This window comes from Plectropomus leopardus, chromosome 3 (genome assembly GCF_008729295.1).
Source record: "Plectropomus leopardus isolate mb chromosome 3, YSFRI_Pleo_2.0, whole genome shotgun sequence".
NCBI lineage: Eukaryota > Metazoa > Chordata > Actinopteri > Perciformes > Serranidae > Plectropomus > Plectropomus leopardus.
This window is the reverse complement of record NC_056465.1, coordinates 16,413,034-16,431,825: the sequence shown is the minus strand read 5'-3', so window position 1 is coordinate 16,431,825 and position 18,792 is coordinate 16,413,034. Positions and strand designations below refer to the sequence as shown.

The window sequence follows — 18,792 nt, the reverse complement described above, 5'->3', positions numbered from 1 at the left end:
AAATGATGGAAAAGTGCTTGAAAATATTACAATCTTGTAACACGATCGTTAATTATGATATTACAAATGTTTTTTCATAGAAAAATTTGCCTAGTTATTTTTCCAATTGTGGTAGAAGTATGCTTATTTTCATATCAATATGAACTATATCTACTTGTGTAGATAAGTTATTAGGTGAAAGTTAAGTCATTTGTTCAATGCCCTTTTAAAAATTATGATCATAACTGAACATAAATTAGGTAAGTTATACTCTCCAAATATTTGACTTTTTTATCACCATCAGAAAGAATTTAGTCATCACAACTTCAAAAGAAAAGAGTCAAAACAAATAAAATAAGTGCACCAACTCAAATCAATCAAAGCTACTTACTCAACCTATATTTAAGTTAAGTTTTTTTTCCTTAACTTGTACCCAAAACCTGCTGTATTTTTGGTCTTATCATTTAGCTAAAAATCTCATAGTTAAATCTGTAAGGAGCCACATTTATAAGACACCCCCCCTCCCAAAACATTATAGTTTCATTATAAGTGGAATGTAAATGATGCACAGGCATTCATGAAGCAATCATCAAATACATTCAAATACAATATAGGTTCCCCTCTTTATGCAAGCTAAGTAAAATGTATTTCTAAAAAAGGATTTTTTTTAAAAGCCTCCTCAGTTTAAGACATATGTGACCTAAACTAATTGTATTGTGACATGGATTACAAATTCACAAAAACTGTAATCTTCCCCACTGACAATAAACCTGAACCAACACTCATTTGTTAACTTGACGAGCTGTTTACCTGTGAGAACATCCATGAAGCCTTCAAAGGCCTTTGAAGAGCCACACAGTGACATTTCCACGTGCTATCATTATCTCAGTAGTCATCACACACTCACGCAGGAAATACTCTATGACCCAGTGCATTCCTAACATTAAACCAATGGCAAGCCCAATGGGGACTATAAATGTAGCCACAGACAGAAAACCCTGATTACATTTTATTTTTTGTTGTTATAAAAGTTATGCATTAAGTTATACAACCTTATTCAAAAAACTGAACAGTAAAACTTGCATAAACTGCTACTACCTTCGGTGGTTGTACCAGAGAGTGTACATTAGATAAAGCCGACTTGTAACTTTTTCTGAACAGAGGTGACTGGCAACAAGCGGCAGTAATGAGATAAGTGCTAAAAAATTGCATAACAGTAGCTCAAGTAGAGAAGGGTCATAAAGTCTGAGTAGTTTACTGATTGTAGCACTGTCGTGTTTTATTGCTTAGACTGTGTCACTTTAATGTTCCTCTGTTGAAACTGGTGCCAGGCTGTGGGTTGACAGACTTATCTGAACAGTAGCAATCAGAGTTGAGCTCAAGGAAACTTTTATTTATTTTTTTTAATCTACAAAGTATCATGAATTAACTATTTAAAACATAGGCTGTCTTTCATGTTACTTTGGCATGCAGTGGATGCTGATATTTATGGCGATTTGGTTATATCATTGACATCTGTGGTGCCGAGACTAGTCCCTACTGTGTGTGGAGTAATGACAAATTTTCCGTTCATATTTACATGGTAAGCCTTAACAGGCGATGAGATCTCCCAGTTATAGGTGTTGTTCAAATACATTGCCACCTTATCTAAATAACAAAAGACCCCCCCCCCCACACACACACACACACCACTGTCTATTAAGAGGACACTTTCAGTGACATAACATAAGGACATGAACTTGAACATAAATTATGAAGGAGTTACCGTTAATGCACACACAGCTTACTTCAGGCCTCCTGTCACTTGTCCATTGACACTGGATGAAGTGCAGGTGTGCATCGCCTCAGATATGAAACATACCCGAATAATAAAGTGATGAAAGAGCCCTTCAACATTAGAAGAATTCAAATAACACCTGAGGGGCTTTGATTACAGTCTATATGTCCCTTGGCACATAAATAAAGGCCTTCATTATTCAATCGCGTTAAGGAGTAATTTTTCATTTTACCTAAATGTAGCTCCTAATATGGAGCTGACTTGGAACCAAACTAAGAGACAGAGGAAAAAATACATTATAGGCCTACTGAAAACATTGACTGCCACTAGAGAGGACATGCCATGGTCATTAGAGCTATTTGGGATTTTAAAAAAGTTAAGTTTTCCAACACCTAAACTCTGAGTGGTGATTTAATATTCTCATCTGTTGGTTCTTTTTCTTTTTCTTTTGCATCTTCTTCATGCAGATTCCTCAAAGGCACAAGCTGTGGATTGTCAGTCACCTTGTCTCCAAGATTCTGGTTTTAAAACAGTAAGAAACAAAAAACTGATGAACACCAAGAAAAGAGAGACATGCCAACTGAACAGTGAAACCAAGGAATACACACTCATGAAGTAGTTGTGGCAAATCTTTCTAGATGTTGTGTGGATGTGATGCCACACATCTTATCTAGCATATCTATAATGTTTATTATTTATTGTTGTATGTGCAGTATATTGCACATGCAGGGACAACAGATGAAAATGAGCTTCATGCTGTAACGGGTACAATAAATATATTGTACACTGCACCCTGTTTTAAATAAACCAATTAATGAATGAAATGAAGTTATCTGCCATATACTTTCATACCTTCAGTATGCTTCCAGCTGTGAACTGCATTTTAGTCCTTTTGCCCAGTAATAATTTATTCAGTAATTTCTTTACCTGGTTATTTCTATTCATACTCACAGGCTGTTGCAGTGTTTCCCAGCATGCATTGTGCAGGAGGCATGGAAACATTGTTGACACTGTTCGAGCCTTAAAACAAACGCAGACAGCCAGCACATTAAGACATACAATGTCAGTCCAAAACAATCTAGTAACAATTCGAGTTAAGTTGTCAGATTCTTAGCAGGGGTTCATTTTGTTGCACAATTTGCAATTTATATGTATATATTAAACTTTATGAAACAAAATCCTGAATTTAGAGTCTCAGGTGAAATACAGACACATACACTTCTGTCCCTTACGTTTCTAAATTATGCAGGTGCAGCTACAAAAAAATAAAACAAAAAAAATATAAGCTTATGATATACTGTAGTACTTACTCTGTGCTCTGTTGGGACCTCTACATGCTTTTTCTTAAGATCCCACCATAACAAACCCTCTTTGATTTGACTCCTCTTTGTTGGTCCTTTGAGAGAAACAACAGAATTTGTTTGGTTTTCAGTGTGATGTTTTGAGATTAATCAGCACAGATAACAACAGCAACAAACAACCATAATTACTGCATAATTACTTAGGTTGTATGACTCCATCAGTCAGTGGAGCTGCATTTGACACCCACCACTGTCCGGATTAATAATATACATTATGAAATTAAGACTTTAAAGGAATTTAATGAAATGAAAAGTCTATTTTTTGGCAGAATAAAAGTTATCACAACATATACGTGTATAATTTCAGTAAATACTTTCCTGTTAGAAACATGCTGTCTTCACTTAGAGACTATTTTTGAAGAAGATTACAGAGGACTGATAGAAAGCTTCGTCACATGATGTAACAACAATAACTTACAACTCAATATCAGCAAAACCAATGAGCTTCTTGTGGACTACCAAGGGAACAAGACAGAATACAGTCATCACCATTAAAGGAGACAGCACTTCAAATATGGATGTTGCTGCAAAGAAGCAACAAATTCTAAAACTGATGCTTCACACACATTTTTAACCCAACAACACAGGAGACCTATTCAATCAGATGTTTCGAGATGAACACCCAAGATTAATGTCACCAATTCAGCATTTGATCAAATGTTATGGCATTGAATAATGGCCAGAAAAGTGTTTTTGCAACATATTGACGTCACATTGAAGTTCACCTTTGGCCTTCTGGATATAGAATGTCATCACGTCATTGTTTTATCTCATTAGACATTTGTGTAAAATGTTGTCAGATTTAGCATATGAATTTTTGGGTTATGGCCAAAATGTGTTTTGCAAGGTCACAGTGACCTTTGACTACCAAATGTCAGTGCATCGTTGAGTCCAAGTGGACAGTTGCACAAAATGTAAAGAAATTCCCTCAAGGTGTTCCTGACATTTCACGTCCACAAGAGTGGAACAAACGTCCTTACATAGGGACAGACAGACAGCCTGAAATTATAATGCCGTTTTGCCCCAGCTGGCGCCGGCTCTGAGGCATAAAAGTGAAGGCAAAGTCGAGTCAGACCTTTCTGGTACAGTATTTAAAAAAATCATTCATTATGAGTTTCTATTGCATGCCAGCTGAGTTGGATTGCATTGAGTGGGTGTTAATTAGTAAAATAATGGTAGCTCTGTGTACTTTATTGGCTTGAATGAAAACAGCAGCTCTGAATAGTGTGTCATCGTGTGTCAGCAGTTTTCACTTGTATCTTTTTTTTATCTCCTTACCTGTTGCATAGCTCACCATCAGCCCAACTAGCACTACTGAACTAGTCGCCATGGCACCAAAGTAGAGGTAGGACATGTGGTAGAAGTTAACCAGGCCCCTATTGTTTCAGAAAAGACAGGGTTTATTAACATATTTTAGATGTATTTATTTCAGTTTTATAGCTGTAACATGTACAGTATTCTATGTCAGAATTACACCATATCAAACACCACATTCATCTAGAAATGTTTTATGTATGTATCTTAATGTATCTTATCTCATTTTTACTTCTAATATTTTTAACACAGATACTGTAAATTTCTTTATCTTTAACAAATGTAAACGACCTGAGAAAATGTGTATTAGTGCAGGCCTTGTTGAAGTCACTGACCCATGGTCATCGGGGTGATGCAGGGCGGAGATGGACTGTTGGTCCTGATGTGGGGTGCTGTTCAGGGTGACGTTGCTAGCTTTACATTCGCCTAAGCTGGGCAGGACACCCATGGTCTCCTCACTGGGTGGGTAAAGAGTTGAGCCAACAGCCAGCCACAGAGATACACAGAAGCCCACTAATATTCCTGAGAACGCCCCCTGAAAGACCAAGCGCAAATTTTAACAGCAGACATGAGAACATTTTAGATAAACAGGATGAGACACGTGAGCTGGTCCTCGAATGTGCTTGTTCATCGAGGAGACAGGCCTGTAAAAATAGCAACATTTTTGCTCTTAAAGTACTGAAAACAAATGTTTGTATAATATACATTATTATTATTAAATAAATATAAAAAAAAACAGTTTTGTTTCATAATCAGATGGTTCACATTTGGGAAAAGAAATGTCCTGTTTAACATAATAAATATCTATCTATCTAATCTCACAACACTATGATACAAACCTAAACACACACCAACCTAAAATCTTATTATTCAGCAGTGTTGGGAAAGCTACTTTGAAAGCTTTAGTAATATGCAGCTTTGCAACCTACAAATGACTAAAGCTATTTAGAAAAAGTTTTTCAGACTACTACAATGATTAAATTGACAATACATGTGATACAAAATTCTAACAATATTTAATAAAAGAAAGTCAGATACCAGCAAAAAAAAGGCAAGTTAATTGAATTTATTACAAATCGTGCCTACTTGTTCACAGGTCATAAACATTTAAAGGAACAAACAAACAATAAAAATAATATAATAAATAATACCCCTCTATTCATGAAAGTGTAGGAATGTCAGCTTTGGTTTTTTATACAATGTCTTTCAGCCACCTGCCATCAGAAACGAAGGCATCCCTGGTGGAGGTATTGCACCAAGGATGATTACTCAGTTAGCGAAGTAACTAAACTAACTAACTGTGGTCAAATGACTGTAGAGAATCAATGGTAAAATGAGAATTACAAAATAATTACTTCTAAAAATTGCAATAAAGTAATTTAACTACTTGAATCATGTTGTAAATATGAATGAAGCTGAACTGTCAAGTTTCCCTGAATAAGAGAATCACGAAAATACAGTACAGTGTACAACACAGGATAAATCAAGCCACTCACCAGCCTATTTGTTGCTGGAACAAACATCCCCAAAATAAATACACCCAGTAATGGACCGCTGACCACCCCCATGACTGTGAACGATCCCTGAATAGAAAAGACAAAGGCAGTTCTTAAACAGCAACCAAGCACACCACTGATTCTTTATTAAAGAGTACAATGCACCTTGTGTTTTGTTTAAAGCTTTGTTATGCTCCATTTTTATTGTGAATTATTGGTTGTATAATGGATTAAACATCATAGTAATATTTAAGAACGATACCTGAAGAACTCCCCAGTCCAGGAAGGAGGAGAGAGCAGCCACGGTGATACAACCGATTCCGTACAGGAGCGCTAAGAGAGAGAAGAGAGTAAGCACTGAAATAATAAACTGTGCAAAATATTATCTTTTGCATTGAATTTGGTTCTTTAATATTACAACAGGAAGTTGTGTCATCCACTATCAAGTCAATGTGAACTAGGAAATATGATGAAATGCAGATGAAATGTAAAACTCAATAGGCAGATTTCTGTTTTAGCCTATACTATAATAGTCTTTTCGCTGTAAAATAAAATGAAATGAAAGTGTTTTCTAAGAATACAAACAAGAGTAAAACAACTCAGTTAAGCAGATGTTAATGGTGAGTTTTAACCTACACAGTCCTTTGGAAACAAGGACCAGTTTCTTCTGGGTCATGCGGAGCATGTGAGGTCGCAGCAGATCCTCCATTGTTACTGCAGCCATAGCATTGATACTTGTGGAGGCCGTGCTGTAAAAAATTCACTAGTTATCCCACATCTGCAGCTCCCTGACCATGTTTACATACTATATTAATACTCTTTGTGTGACAACCAACGCCATGAAGGACAGCAGGATGCTCGAATGTGTGTCTTTAAGGTTTGTTACCATCTTAACAACACACAAACGTATTGCTTTAAAAGTTCAAGAAAAATACATTTATCTTAGTAAATATACTTAATTAAGATCCTGCACCAAATAAAGAGCCACAGTGTTTTTGGTAGTACCACACGAGGCCACCAAAAGCTTAAAAAAAATCTAGACTCTACAAATTGGGACTTTAATTTGTTAAAATTAGTTCCTGCAGTAATAGAAGTACTAATATTGTTTACTAAAAGGAATACTTCACCTGCAAAATTACCATTTGTATTTCACCTTTAATTCATTAAAAAAAAACAACTTGTTTTTCTCACATGCCTCCATGGAAAAGGGTAAACATACTGACTTATTGATTGACTGGATACCACATTTAACAACAGCAGAACTCCATGAATCACTGATTTACAAATGGTTATTTACGGCTGAAGTATTCCTTTCCATACATACCAGTACATATTGTAAAATGTATCACGAGTAAAACTATGTCATTCAAAATCCTATTTCAGAAAAAGTACATGTTTATCAGCAGAAAAAATATATGTAACAATATGTATAAATATAATTAAGCAAAAAGCACAATACTCTCTTCTGTATTGCACTGGTATAGCAGTGTTAACTGGTGGAAAACTGAACTACAAGTACTTCAAAATGTATTTAAGTGCAGTGCTTGAGTAAATGTACAGAGTTACTTTTCATCACTGGTTGCCATGATAGGGGGAGACATGTCATAACTTTAGTTTACAGAAACCAAGACAGAATACCTCAGAGTCCCACTGTATGCACAGGCAAGGAAAAGACCTGGAAATCCAGGGTGATTTTTGAATATTTCCAACACGAAGTATGGCATGTACTTCATCAGATGACAGGGAGAGAGGGAAATAATGTAAAAACAAATATCCGAGTCATAAAAATCAATCATTTTAAGTTGCTCTTCATTAAATAAAACAAATTCTATTGGTAAAGGATTTTTTTTCTCACGGTCTTTAGTTCACAGTCTTTAGTTATCAACCGATAACAGGTAACTTTTTTATCTTGTTTACAATCTAAAAAAATACACTTCGGCTTTCAGCACTGTTTGATGTGATCAAAGCACAGGGGTGGTAAACAGCAAAAGCAAACATTGGAGGTTTAGAACATTATTTAGCCCAGCCAAACTTCATAATTTAAAATCATGGATGGTGGATGTTTGGTAAAGAAAATCTTAGAAACATAGAGATTTTTCTTTTTCATCAGCTTTGAAAACCCTGTATCAGTTGAACCCTTCACAGCATCGTGCTCCCATCATAAATCAATATGAGTGTGTTGAGTACCAGATCGGGGGCAGAGATCCTCCCAGACATCAGCGGGTCACAGCTGATGTAATAAGAAAACATGACGATGCCGCAGATTCCAGCACTGCTCACTATGAGGCACAGACCCACTTGGTTCACAAACAATGCCCTGCAATCAAAAGCAAACATCATTATAGAGACCCAAGTTTATTGATGGACTTCTGCATTTCCACTATTGACCTACTTGTTTGAATGTGTGGCAAAGATACAATCTCTTTTTTAATGTTATTTGTGAGAAATTAGATGCTTTCTGATGTCCTAGTTGTATTGATGTCTTGCATGTAAAGGCTTGACTGTCAAAATAAAAAGCTTCAATTGTTTTTTTAAGTCTTCATTAATTCATAATCATTTATTAATGAGTTATAAAAAAACATCTTACAAGGGAATTCCGTCATGGAAATTTCAAAAAAAATATACCTACTAAAAAAAGAGATATCAAATGTCTGATGAAACAATGGGCTGTCTGATAATGCAAAACAGTCTATTAAATAGAACTCTTGTCTAACAAGAAACAAAAGTATTACATTTTATTTTGTGTTGAGTTTCCTCTGTAGACAAGTTTTCACATGCAAGCACATACACATACATGTCTTTCACCTTCAGGAAATGTGAAACTAAAATGTTAACCTAAAACAAACAATATGCTGATAACTGGACACCTTGGTAAATATCTCTGCTCTGCAACACTGGCTATTAGGTTGTCCACCTTCTATCCAAACACAATGGTGAGAAATAGAACATGTCTCTTATTGTAATTGTAAAGGAAGGCGCTATCTAGACGTGGGCAACTGTAAGTTATTATCAATATGTTTGAATATGTCAGCATCATGACAAGACTACAACAATGGAAGCTGCTCTGCGAGGCTTGACCTAGGAATAGTGGTGTGAACATGCAGGAAGCCTTTAATGTTTCGCATCTCATTTTAGCTTGTCACCACGCTGACATTTGGTGAATAGCAGTAAACACAAAATAACGCTGAGGTTGATGGAGGTGTTTAGTATTTGGTCAAAATTTACTCAAAACCAGAAAGGTCCAGCTGACATTCTGGCTGTGTGTAATAAGGAACAGGTGAACTGAGTTGCCCTGATGAAGTGCATGTGACTGATGCAGGGGCACTGGAAACCAGGGTGAATGAAAAATTACTAAATGGAGCTGGGCAACTGGGCAGGCAGAAGTGAGCACGTGACCAGTATTGCAGAACTGAGACAGTGCTAAATAACTCTTAAAACTAAAATTTGACAATTTCTCAAATATTGACCACAACACACCAATCATTTAAAAGAAAAATACTGGGGAATGCTTGAACAAACAAAGAGATGTCTCTCATTAGTATTTGAAGAGAGACAACCGTTGAGACGGAGCTGGAGTAAGCAGTTAGGTCAAAATAGGGATAAAACATTTAGCGTTTGATGCAATGGATGCCATTTTGAGATACTGTTTGGCTTGTGTTGGCCCCAGGAGAGCCTTGAGTTTTCTATTGACATTATACTATAAACCTGTATTTCAGGCTTTAGGAAGCCCCAGGTAATGCCCCAGTTAAAAATGATTGAGTGCCACGAGAGAAATAGTCCTGCTTCACTCTTGAAAGAGAGATAAAGTTATTCTTTCCACAGCATGTTTCGTTCTTAATGATTTAAGGTTTTGTTATGGCTTCATTGAGAAGATATTTAAGCTGTTAAAGGGGTTTGTTTGGGGCTGTATTCATTCGATTGATAATTTTCTTGGTAAATGTCTCTCTTTGGAAACCTGTGGAAGACTTTATATGCTACATTGTTGTTTTTCTATAATCAACGACATAATGTAAATCAAGTTCACAAAAGCTTTGAAATTTCTATTTGAAACACCTGATACAGGAGGTGTTTAAGTGAACAACAAACAGGTCTCCACTCACCACTGGGCATCTCTCTCTGTTCTGCAGGAGATGTAACGCTGGACTTGAGCTTGGTTTACTCCGTACATTGACAGCCAAACCAATGCACCCCCGACAGACAGGCTCCAGAAGGTATAACGCTTCCGTGGGTCAACGCCAAAACTAAAGACAAACATTATCACAGAAATCAGTGACACTTGACTCTTTGCAACCTCTTTCCATTGTAACAACTGGGTTTTAAGTATAGCAGACAGAAACATCTTTTCCCTGGTCCACTTGCCAGCTTCTTCATGGGTAAAAAGAAATATGTATAATATCAACGTTTCAAAAGTTACGTAGTATATAAACCGACTTTGTCATCAGGAGTCCGTGGGGATGATGGATGGCGTGTTATCTAGGTGAAACACTTGCCAAGCGGCAGACCATTGCAGATTACTGTTTGAGACCAGCAAACAATTTGCTTTTTTAAGCAACCCGTTATCGGGTTTCCTGCTAGGATAGTGCCTTAAAAAGAGGTCACTCTTTACCAAATCATTGCTGTGTTTCCTGCCACTGAGAATGGCGCAAAAAGCCTTTTTTCACCAAAACACTGCTGTTTCAAGCTAAATCATCTTTTCCCAACCAAAACCAAGTTGTTTAATGTTCACACCTAACAACAGTGTTGTTGGCATGTAAAGACAGGTAAAGTTTCACCGCAGCTACACAAGAATGCAATGTGCGCCGGGTTTCCAGAAATGTACAATGCCAACATCTTTTCTGGCGATTAGGTTGAAAGCTGGCAATTGGACCTTGAGTTAAAATAGCTCATGTCAAACTTCAGTTTCCCAAGTCAATACTGAGCTTATGAAGCTTGACTGTGAGCATAGGTTGATTTTTTTTTGTTGTTGTTGCCTGGATTTAAAAACTTGTGACCAATACCTGTAGTAAAAAGTTTAAAAGTATTTTACTGTTTTATTTTTTCATATCAGCCTGAAATAAAAATCTATAATTGATACATCATTATCAAATCTGTGATAAGGAACTGTAGTTTGATTATGACAGATTTTATGGTGTCAGCATCTTAAAAAAATAAAAGTGGAGGGAAAAAAATGTAATAGTTTTTTTACTCATTGAAATTAATGCGTGATCCATTTTTGGCGATCTCCAGTACCACCCCAGGGCCACCAACCAGAACTGTGCCGTGGATGAAAATGGCCACAAAGCCCGCAAACATGACAATAATCTGGAACACATCCGTCCAGATTACAGCTTTCATGCCACCCTGTTATAGAGAGAGGATGGAAGAGAGGGACCAGAAGACACACCACAACATCTTAGACTTTTACAAAACCATTTAAAGGTCCAGTGTTTGGGATTTAGGGGAATGTTTTGTTTATTATTCAAGAATATTTTCTTTAGTGTATAATCACCTGAAAATAATAATTGCTGTCTTTTCGTTACCTTATATTTACATAAGGAGCAGGTCTTCACTTATGGAAATTGCCATGTTTCACCATTATGTTTCTACAGTAGACCAGAGTAGACAAACCAAACACTGGCACCAGATAGGGCTATTCACGTTTTGCCTTTAGCATTTTTGCATCAGCCACCCAAGTTAGCAACCCCTCCATGACAAGCAGCTTTGACGAAACACTGATTTGTAATGTGAAAGTGCTTTATTTAGTGTTTTTACTGCTTTGAATTACCAGGTCTGTTTATTTTGGAGAGAAAGAGACCTCTGTTGATAATGCAGCACCCGGTAAAAACCTCCTGAACAACAAATACTGAGGGAATTCCAACCGGGAAAAATTTAAGCTGGTTGCAATCAGAAATCCTCACTATTAGATGTCACTAAATCCCTCTAAATCTTACACTCTACTCCTTTAAGGGCAAGACGAATTCTTCATGTATGCTGTTCCACTAGTTTGAGCGTCCTTAGAGGTGTGGGTGCTAGGAACGTGAAAGACTGCTTTTTCACATTCACCAAATCAAAGTGGGCATGTTTATCGTATTGATTTTGGAAAATTCCAAAATTTGTAAAGGGATTTCAATCAATGTTCATTCAACAAGGACTTTGAATGAAATATTAAATGCGTTAAGTTAAGAGGACACAGTAACACTGACCATACTGCTGTCATACTAAGTCTTCAATAGAGTGACAACATCACGACACATGGGAAGCCTTCTGTAAAAGGATAAAACCAATATGCATTTCTATATGCGCATTAAAGTCAACAGAACCCAGCCCTGCCTGTTTGAGACTGACACCATCTGTCATGCTGATTTGATGAGATGGAAAAAAAAGTCTTACCAGTGTTGTGTACAGCGTACAAATGATCCCAGTAGAAAATAGAGACACCCACATATTGAGTCCAGTAGCTTAAATTTTAAAAACAGAAAAAACAGGTGTTAGTGTTTTAATATGGAATATTAATATTATATATTTTATAATAATGTTATTATCAAATAACATTATTATAAATATATAATATTACTTTATTTGATAAATATTAATTCATTAATTTATATATTTAATTTACCACCTTAAACAATATGATTTGTCATAAACCATGTTTAACAATTCACCACACTCTAATGACTCTGAACTGTTATTTAAAAATGTACAATATCAAAAGCACCAACTCAGAAAAAAAGAATGAATTCACACATCACTTTCAATACAGGTACTTAAGAGAGGAACGAGGAAGACAATTTGCAGACAAACTTTCACACGCTAACTTGCAAAAGTAACACATTTATTGTTGTGTAACCTAGAAAGTTTTACAAAAATCAATACATACAATAATACAACTTTTTTTTTTCTAAATTCCAAGTTATACAGACTGTGCAAAAAGCACCAAGTACAGTACTGCAATATGCTGAAGATACAAAAGACGCTGTAATGAGATAAAAATTTGTTTTGGTGTGGTTGTTGGCAAACCAGCTCTGCTGGAACATCAGCTGCTGGTACGATAGCAATTGTCACAAGGTGCATCTCTCCTACCTTGGTTGAGGATCAAGGCAGGTGCATATATGACAATCCCTGTGTAAAGCAGCTGAGAAAAGAGATTTACAACACCATTTAGAGAGTCTTACATGTGAAGCGTAGTTGCCAAAGCAAATATTTTTATAAGAGATTATATGAAAATGTGATATCATCTTTATAAACACTGAATATAATGTTGTTTTACCGTCGCCACCAGAAACTGGACACTCCCCAATAGCTGCATTCCTCTGCCAAATCTCATCTTCAGATACTGTGACAGGCAGACAGCTGGAGTGAGAGCATGGAGAAGCATCCCTGCACACATCCCTCATCTTTCCTCACCTCTTATATTCACCCCTCACATCAGACCCACAGACACATTCCAGCATTGTGTCAGAGAAACTCTATTTCTACAAAAGGATCGGTTCAAATTACTTCTCATACTTTGGGTATTTGAATGCTTCAGTGTTTGTGTTTTGGTAGTTTAAACCTTCAAATCAAACCATTTTCTTTCATCATTCTCCTGAGATGTCAGATTTTTACTGAATTTGATCCAAAAACCTACAACCATTACCATCAAAAACTAATAAAATGTTCCTTTGAAAATTCTTCAAGAGTTTGTTTTATCTGAACAACACACATTTAAATATTTAGATATTTGCAAGAAAGTTACATGAAACTGGAATATTATACTCCTGTTTAATTCATGACTATAACTGGGGTTATGACTATTAGGTTATTATCACCTGGTTGGTGCTGGTGATGCCCAGTCGAAAGAAAACTGGCAAGAAGAGGTAAGCTGTCAGCAGGGAGTTGATGCTTTGTCCAAGGCACATGTAGAGGAATTTAAAGCCATAGCGAGAAGCCTCGGCGGGAACACCCAGAACCTGGACTGCTGACATAAAACTGGCACAGAGCGACAGCCCAACAGGAACTACAGGCATGCTCCGACCCCCGGTGAAGAAGTCATCAGCAGTGGCGTCCCCTGGCCTCTTCTTCAGGGCCTGGAAGAGTCCGATGGCCATAGAGACCAACAACATGGCAGCAAAGACTGCGTAGTCTGCCACAACAAAGCCTGCAGACTGCTCCTCCATTGTTTTACTCTGTTGCCCTCGTAGTTTGTTGGGTGCAGATTTTTGGTGGGTCTGTTGGGGTCAATTAGAGTCAGTTACCCGATTACTGATGGAGACACAAGATATGTATATATTATCCATTCTTGGCGATGGCATTAAGTAAAACATTAAGCTAATCATCCATTAATTCACAAAGATGGCAGTTGGATCCTCTGTCCTCCTGTCCCCATGTCAAAGTGTCCTTGGGTAAGTCACAGAACCCCAGATTTGTCCTGAAGGTTAGGCCGGCACCTTGTATGGCACAGCTCCCACACTGTCAATTTATTTTTATTTATTAATTTAATCATTTAGAAATTGTAACTAAAACTTATGAAGTTTTCCAAAAAAAAAAAGAAAAGAAAAGGAAAAGCCTTCTCTTCTCACCAAAATGCAGCCCTGATCATTTCTTTTGTATTTTCTTTTAATTGTAAAAAAGAAAAAAATGGCTCTTTTCTCTGTATATTTTCCAAGTGTAAATAAAGATTGAAATTAATAGGGGCTAAGAAAGTTATAGGTATGCTATAGTATCACACTTTCATTTCATTTATTTTTTATTATTCAATCCAATTTATGTATTTATTAAGAATATTTATCACTAATTTATTATTGTGAGTAATCTATTTTTGTAAATAACCTCTGTAAATGTGACTAAACCAGAATTGATTAGGATTAAAACACTGCAGATAAAATGAGCTCACTTAATCAATTTTAAGACTTGCAGTCAGTAAGTAAAACAGTGTCAACTTTCTGAAAGTTACCTGCTTTGTTTTTTTTTTCTTCTAATCATAAAGTTGAATAAAAATGCCAAAAGACTCACCAGTGCTGGTGCTCCATTCAGTCCTGCTGCCTCCACTCAGTGAAAGAGGAATGTGCTGACGGTCTCAGCAGCTGCTTTGGCTTCAATCACCGTCCTCAACGCATATGTGCGTGCATGTAGTGTGTGCACACCATGAACACCCCCTCATGCCCCGCCCCCTCACGCTCTAAAAAAGCCATTCAGGTGTGTGTCATTTCATGACACACACCTTCCTTCCTTCCCTTCCCATCACACATGTGATGGCAGGGAAGGAAACTGACTTTCTATAGTAGGTGACCCTTTTGGGGGTGTGTGTTTTTATGATAACGTGTTTGTTCTCTGTGCTTATGAAAGATTGGGAGGTGGAAAAGGGTGAAAAAGGAGTGATTAGCATGCTGTATTATTATTCTGTCTGATTATTGTCTGAGTATAGTCTTTTTACCATATAATGCTATACATAGTACTCCTTACCATAATTATCTGCTGATTTAAAAGGTTTTAAAAGGTAATTTCAACATTCATGACAACTGTACAGTATTATTTTCATAATTCATCCATTTCTGTATCATTAAGGCCTAATGCTACGTAGTTGGGGCCGCTTGAGTGGCAGGCTATCTGATCGCAAAGGCTGCGATCACAAAACAAATGTAATGACAGGAGTAAAGAAGGACGTGCAAAGAATGAAACTGCATGAGGAGGCAGGCTCGGGCATTGGAGGGGTCAAACAACCTTACCCAAGTTAACAAATGAACTTTGAGTTATTTTAAGGTATGTCATTACGTTACATTGAGCACACAACTTAACGTTAAGTATATAACCCGACGACACCCAACCATATTTCTTTTCCAAAACATAACCTAAGTAACTTTACGTTAAATAGGCAGACATAACAGGGTAGTTCTCCATTATCTTATCTCAAGTTTATTATCTAATCTTAATCTGCTACTTGTGCTGCGAACCTCATGACTAGCAGTTTTATAAAGATGATCTTTGACTGCTTGTCAGCAGAGCTATTGTACGTTAGCAACCGCTGGCTTTTTTTCCAGGGGATTTCAAAACTGCTTTGGTATGAAGAAAAGCACTCTAGATGTAAGAAACATGAAAACTTGATTATTCTTTTATTTCCAACTGGACAATCTAAAAACATAATATTTTTGATAAATCTTAATCTGGTTTTTAGTCAATTACAACGCAGAGAAAGCTTATGTGAATGCTTATGTGAATGATATCACAACAGGCCACATAAATAAATATTCTAGCACTGTTTTCAGTGCTGCATTAAATTCAGTCAGTCATGCTCTATTAATGATAAGTTTAGAAATATGGGGCTCTCTGATATATTTCTACCGATTTAGGTCTCATCAGGTCAAGATAATTTTGTTTCCCTCAAGATGTTTTGTTCAGAAATAGGAAATATTTTTTTGTGGTGTGCCCAAAGGTTAAGTGCTAGTCCCAGGTCTTTTCCCTCTCTAAATCATGCCGTCAAGGACATAGGTTTGATTTCAGAAGTGGAGAGAATACAATGCACGACCAAAAAGGAATTATATGGTACATATAGATATTGGAAAACTGAAGGATATTCTCAAGCATAGAAAAGTTGACTCATTTTGCAATGGGAGCTTTTCTACCTTTTATACAATTAACAAACACAGTGATCAATTCCATTCAAAAGAAAAAACAAAGCAATAAATCATCCGTTTTGCATTTGTGTTCTAACTGGCAACCAACATGAAGATAGTAAAGTGTCTGATGTGACCTTTCAGTGGTCAGCTGGGTTATTTCACACAGGGTTATTTCACCTGTAAAGCAAGGTCGAGCCCTCAAAAGTCACATCTCCTTGTAGATACATTAATAGTTGTTAGGCTTGACTTCCTTGTTATCTCAGGTAGCGAATGACCACAACAAACCCCATCAAAAAACTGCAATTATTGCCTCATTACAAAAATACTTCAGGTGCATAATACATTTTCCAGAAAGCTATTCAAATTCCAGCCATTTCTGTCCATAAGACTGACAAAAAAATCTACTTTAGATCATGTTGCTTCTGCTGTCTAACTGACCTGCAGGAGGTGCCAAGGCTCAGCCTCAGGGTGGCATCAATATCAACACTCTCAGTAATTTTATGGTAATCTGTTCATTAGAATTGAATAATTTGCTGAAAAAGACATTGTTGCCTCTCAGTGGTGTTAGATGAAAGTGTTCTCACATCATTAGTGGTGTCTCTGACCGATGGACAAACACAAGGGGCTATTTAGACGATCTAGGACGCATGGTCTAAAGCACTTGGCGCAAATGCGTTTAAGGCCTTTAGACTCTGAATTAGTCATTAACCATCAGTCATTTTGGATGGAACATGAATTAACCAATCTGTGCATTAGCCCCCATTCCCTTTAAAGGCCAGGTGCGCCATGAATTGGCAGATTGCAACCTAAATGACAGATTTGGCGAATTACAGATGTGAGAGTGTTCTGTTGAAGAAACTGATCCGTTTGTGCGCGAGGTGAAGGCGTGCAAGAAGATCATTTGCGGAAGAAGCAGATATCCACCAAAAGCAGCAGAGGTAAAGCAGGCATGAGAGGATGTGGCGGTGCAGGTTCAATCATTTTTCGGAACCCAGCTCCAGAACGGCCTTACAATGCAGAAAAGTGTACAGTGATGTGAGGAGGGGTAAACAAAGCTCGCCGCTCAGCGTAAAAATCAAGCAGAAATGGAAGGAGCCAGCTGATTTCTCAGTGGTCTGCTGACATACTTGGGTTAACTTGCATCGGCACACGCAGCTCAGCCTCACCCCTTCCTACATCCTGTAATGTGCCCCCATTTATGTCCGAGATACATCCATGACAAATATCAATCTAGTGCAGCACACAACATGCCACAAAAAATTCTCCGGCTTTGAGGGCTGTATTGTGATGTTCCACCTGACTTATCCAAACATCTGAACCGCATGCAAGCATCCTACTATCTGAATAATCCGCCCTTTAAATAGCTGGAAACAGACTGCACCTTTGTCTTTAGACCAGCTTTTGTTTGGTCAATGGTGCATTCGCTTTCTGTTGCCTTAAAATATCAATCCACCAACAGTGCGCCTGACCACACCTCACTTGAGGACCGACACGTCATGTGCACAGATGGGCGCAGGTACATCTGTTATTTAAAGGATGTGGGCGCCAGGCGTGAATGACAACTGCACCAGTCCGAAACCGTGTGTAGCAATAACATTTGCGCTGCGCTGCGCGCCTTCTTGCCCCGAGCATAAGATAGAGCCCAAAGACTGACCAGCAGTGCATGGCAATAAGCAATGTGTCAAAGCTAATGGAACCTACAGTATAAGTTAAATTTGGACTTCTACATCATGTTTTTAACCTCTTAAAAAACCTCTTCATACAAGTTTTAGAATCCTGTACAGACATTCATGTTTCCCAAAAAGTTTAATCCTAGTGACTTTAGTCACCTCACTTTTCCTCTAGTCACTGTAAATGTATTTGTTTGTTGGTTTGTCTTTAATGATGGATGGCCATGACAAACATTCTTGTTTTCCTCAGGATGAATGCTATTGTCTTTAGTTATCACTTATTTTTTTCATCTTGCACCACTATCACATCAGGTCATTTGTCCAGTTCCCCAGTTTATCACAAAATACTTGCAAAACTAATAACATTCCCATCAGCGTCAGATGTGCTTTGTGTTTAGAACTAATTAGCAAATATTAGTATGTGAACAAGTTAAACTAGTTACTGTAAGTACCTTATTATTTGATTAAAATTACCAACACTCCTAGGTACAGCCTCACAGTACCTCTGGCATAGACATCATCCAGTTAAAAGCTTTATAGCTAAATGTGACAGCTGGAATTCAGTCAGTTATAGATTTCAGATTCCAATGACATATTTTCAGGGTTAAGAAATTGTCAAAA

At 37.2% G+C, this 18,792-nt stretch overlaps 1 protein-coding gene across 1 annotated transcript; it reads right to left on the bottom strand.

The window, feature by feature from the left end:
* Positions 1 to 1,148: 1,148 nt before the first annotated feature.
* On the bottom strand, positions 1,149 to 14,930 carry slc5a5 (solute carrier family 5 member 5). Its single transcript, XM_042483826.1, has 17 exons — positions 14,901 to 14,930; positions 13,718 to 14,116; positions 13,177 to 13,242; positions 12,990 to 13,041; positions 12,297 to 12,364; positions 11,113 to 11,267; positions 10,028 to 10,168; positions 8,115 to 8,244; positions 7,566 to 7,654; positions 6,564 to 6,676; positions 6,190 to 6,260; positions 5,928 to 6,014; positions 4,767 to 4,966; positions 4,396 to 4,493; positions 3,067 to 3,152; positions 2,708 to 2,776; positions 1,149 to 2,274 (listed from the first exon to the last, which is right to left on the bottom strand). The coding sequence occupies exons 2-17, from the start codon at positions 14,063 to 14,065 to the stop codon at positions 2,149 to 2,151; spliced, it is 1,899 nt and encodes a 632-aa protein (XP_042339760.1). The 5' UTR covers positions 14,066 to 14,116; positions 14,901 to 14,930; the 3' UTR covers positions 1,149 to 2,148.
* Positions 14,931 to 18,792: the final 3,862 nt, after the last annotated feature.

What these genes read in the sequence shown, in the direction of transcription:
- slc5a5 (XM_042483826.1), bottom strand. Translation starts at nt 14,065, where the DNA reads ATGGAGGAGCAGTCTGCAGGCTTTGTTGTGGCAGACTACGCAGTCTTT. An exon ending in GTACGCTGTACACAACACTG is followed by an intron (nt 11,268 to 12,296) that starts GTAAGACTTTTT and finishes TCTCTATAACAG; the next exon opens with GGTGGCATGAAAGCTGTAAT. An exon ending in GGGAAACACTGCAACAGCCT is followed by an intron (nt 2,275 to 2,707) that starts GTGAGTATGAAT and finishes TTTTAAAACCAG; the next exon opens with AATCTTGGAGACAAGGTGAC.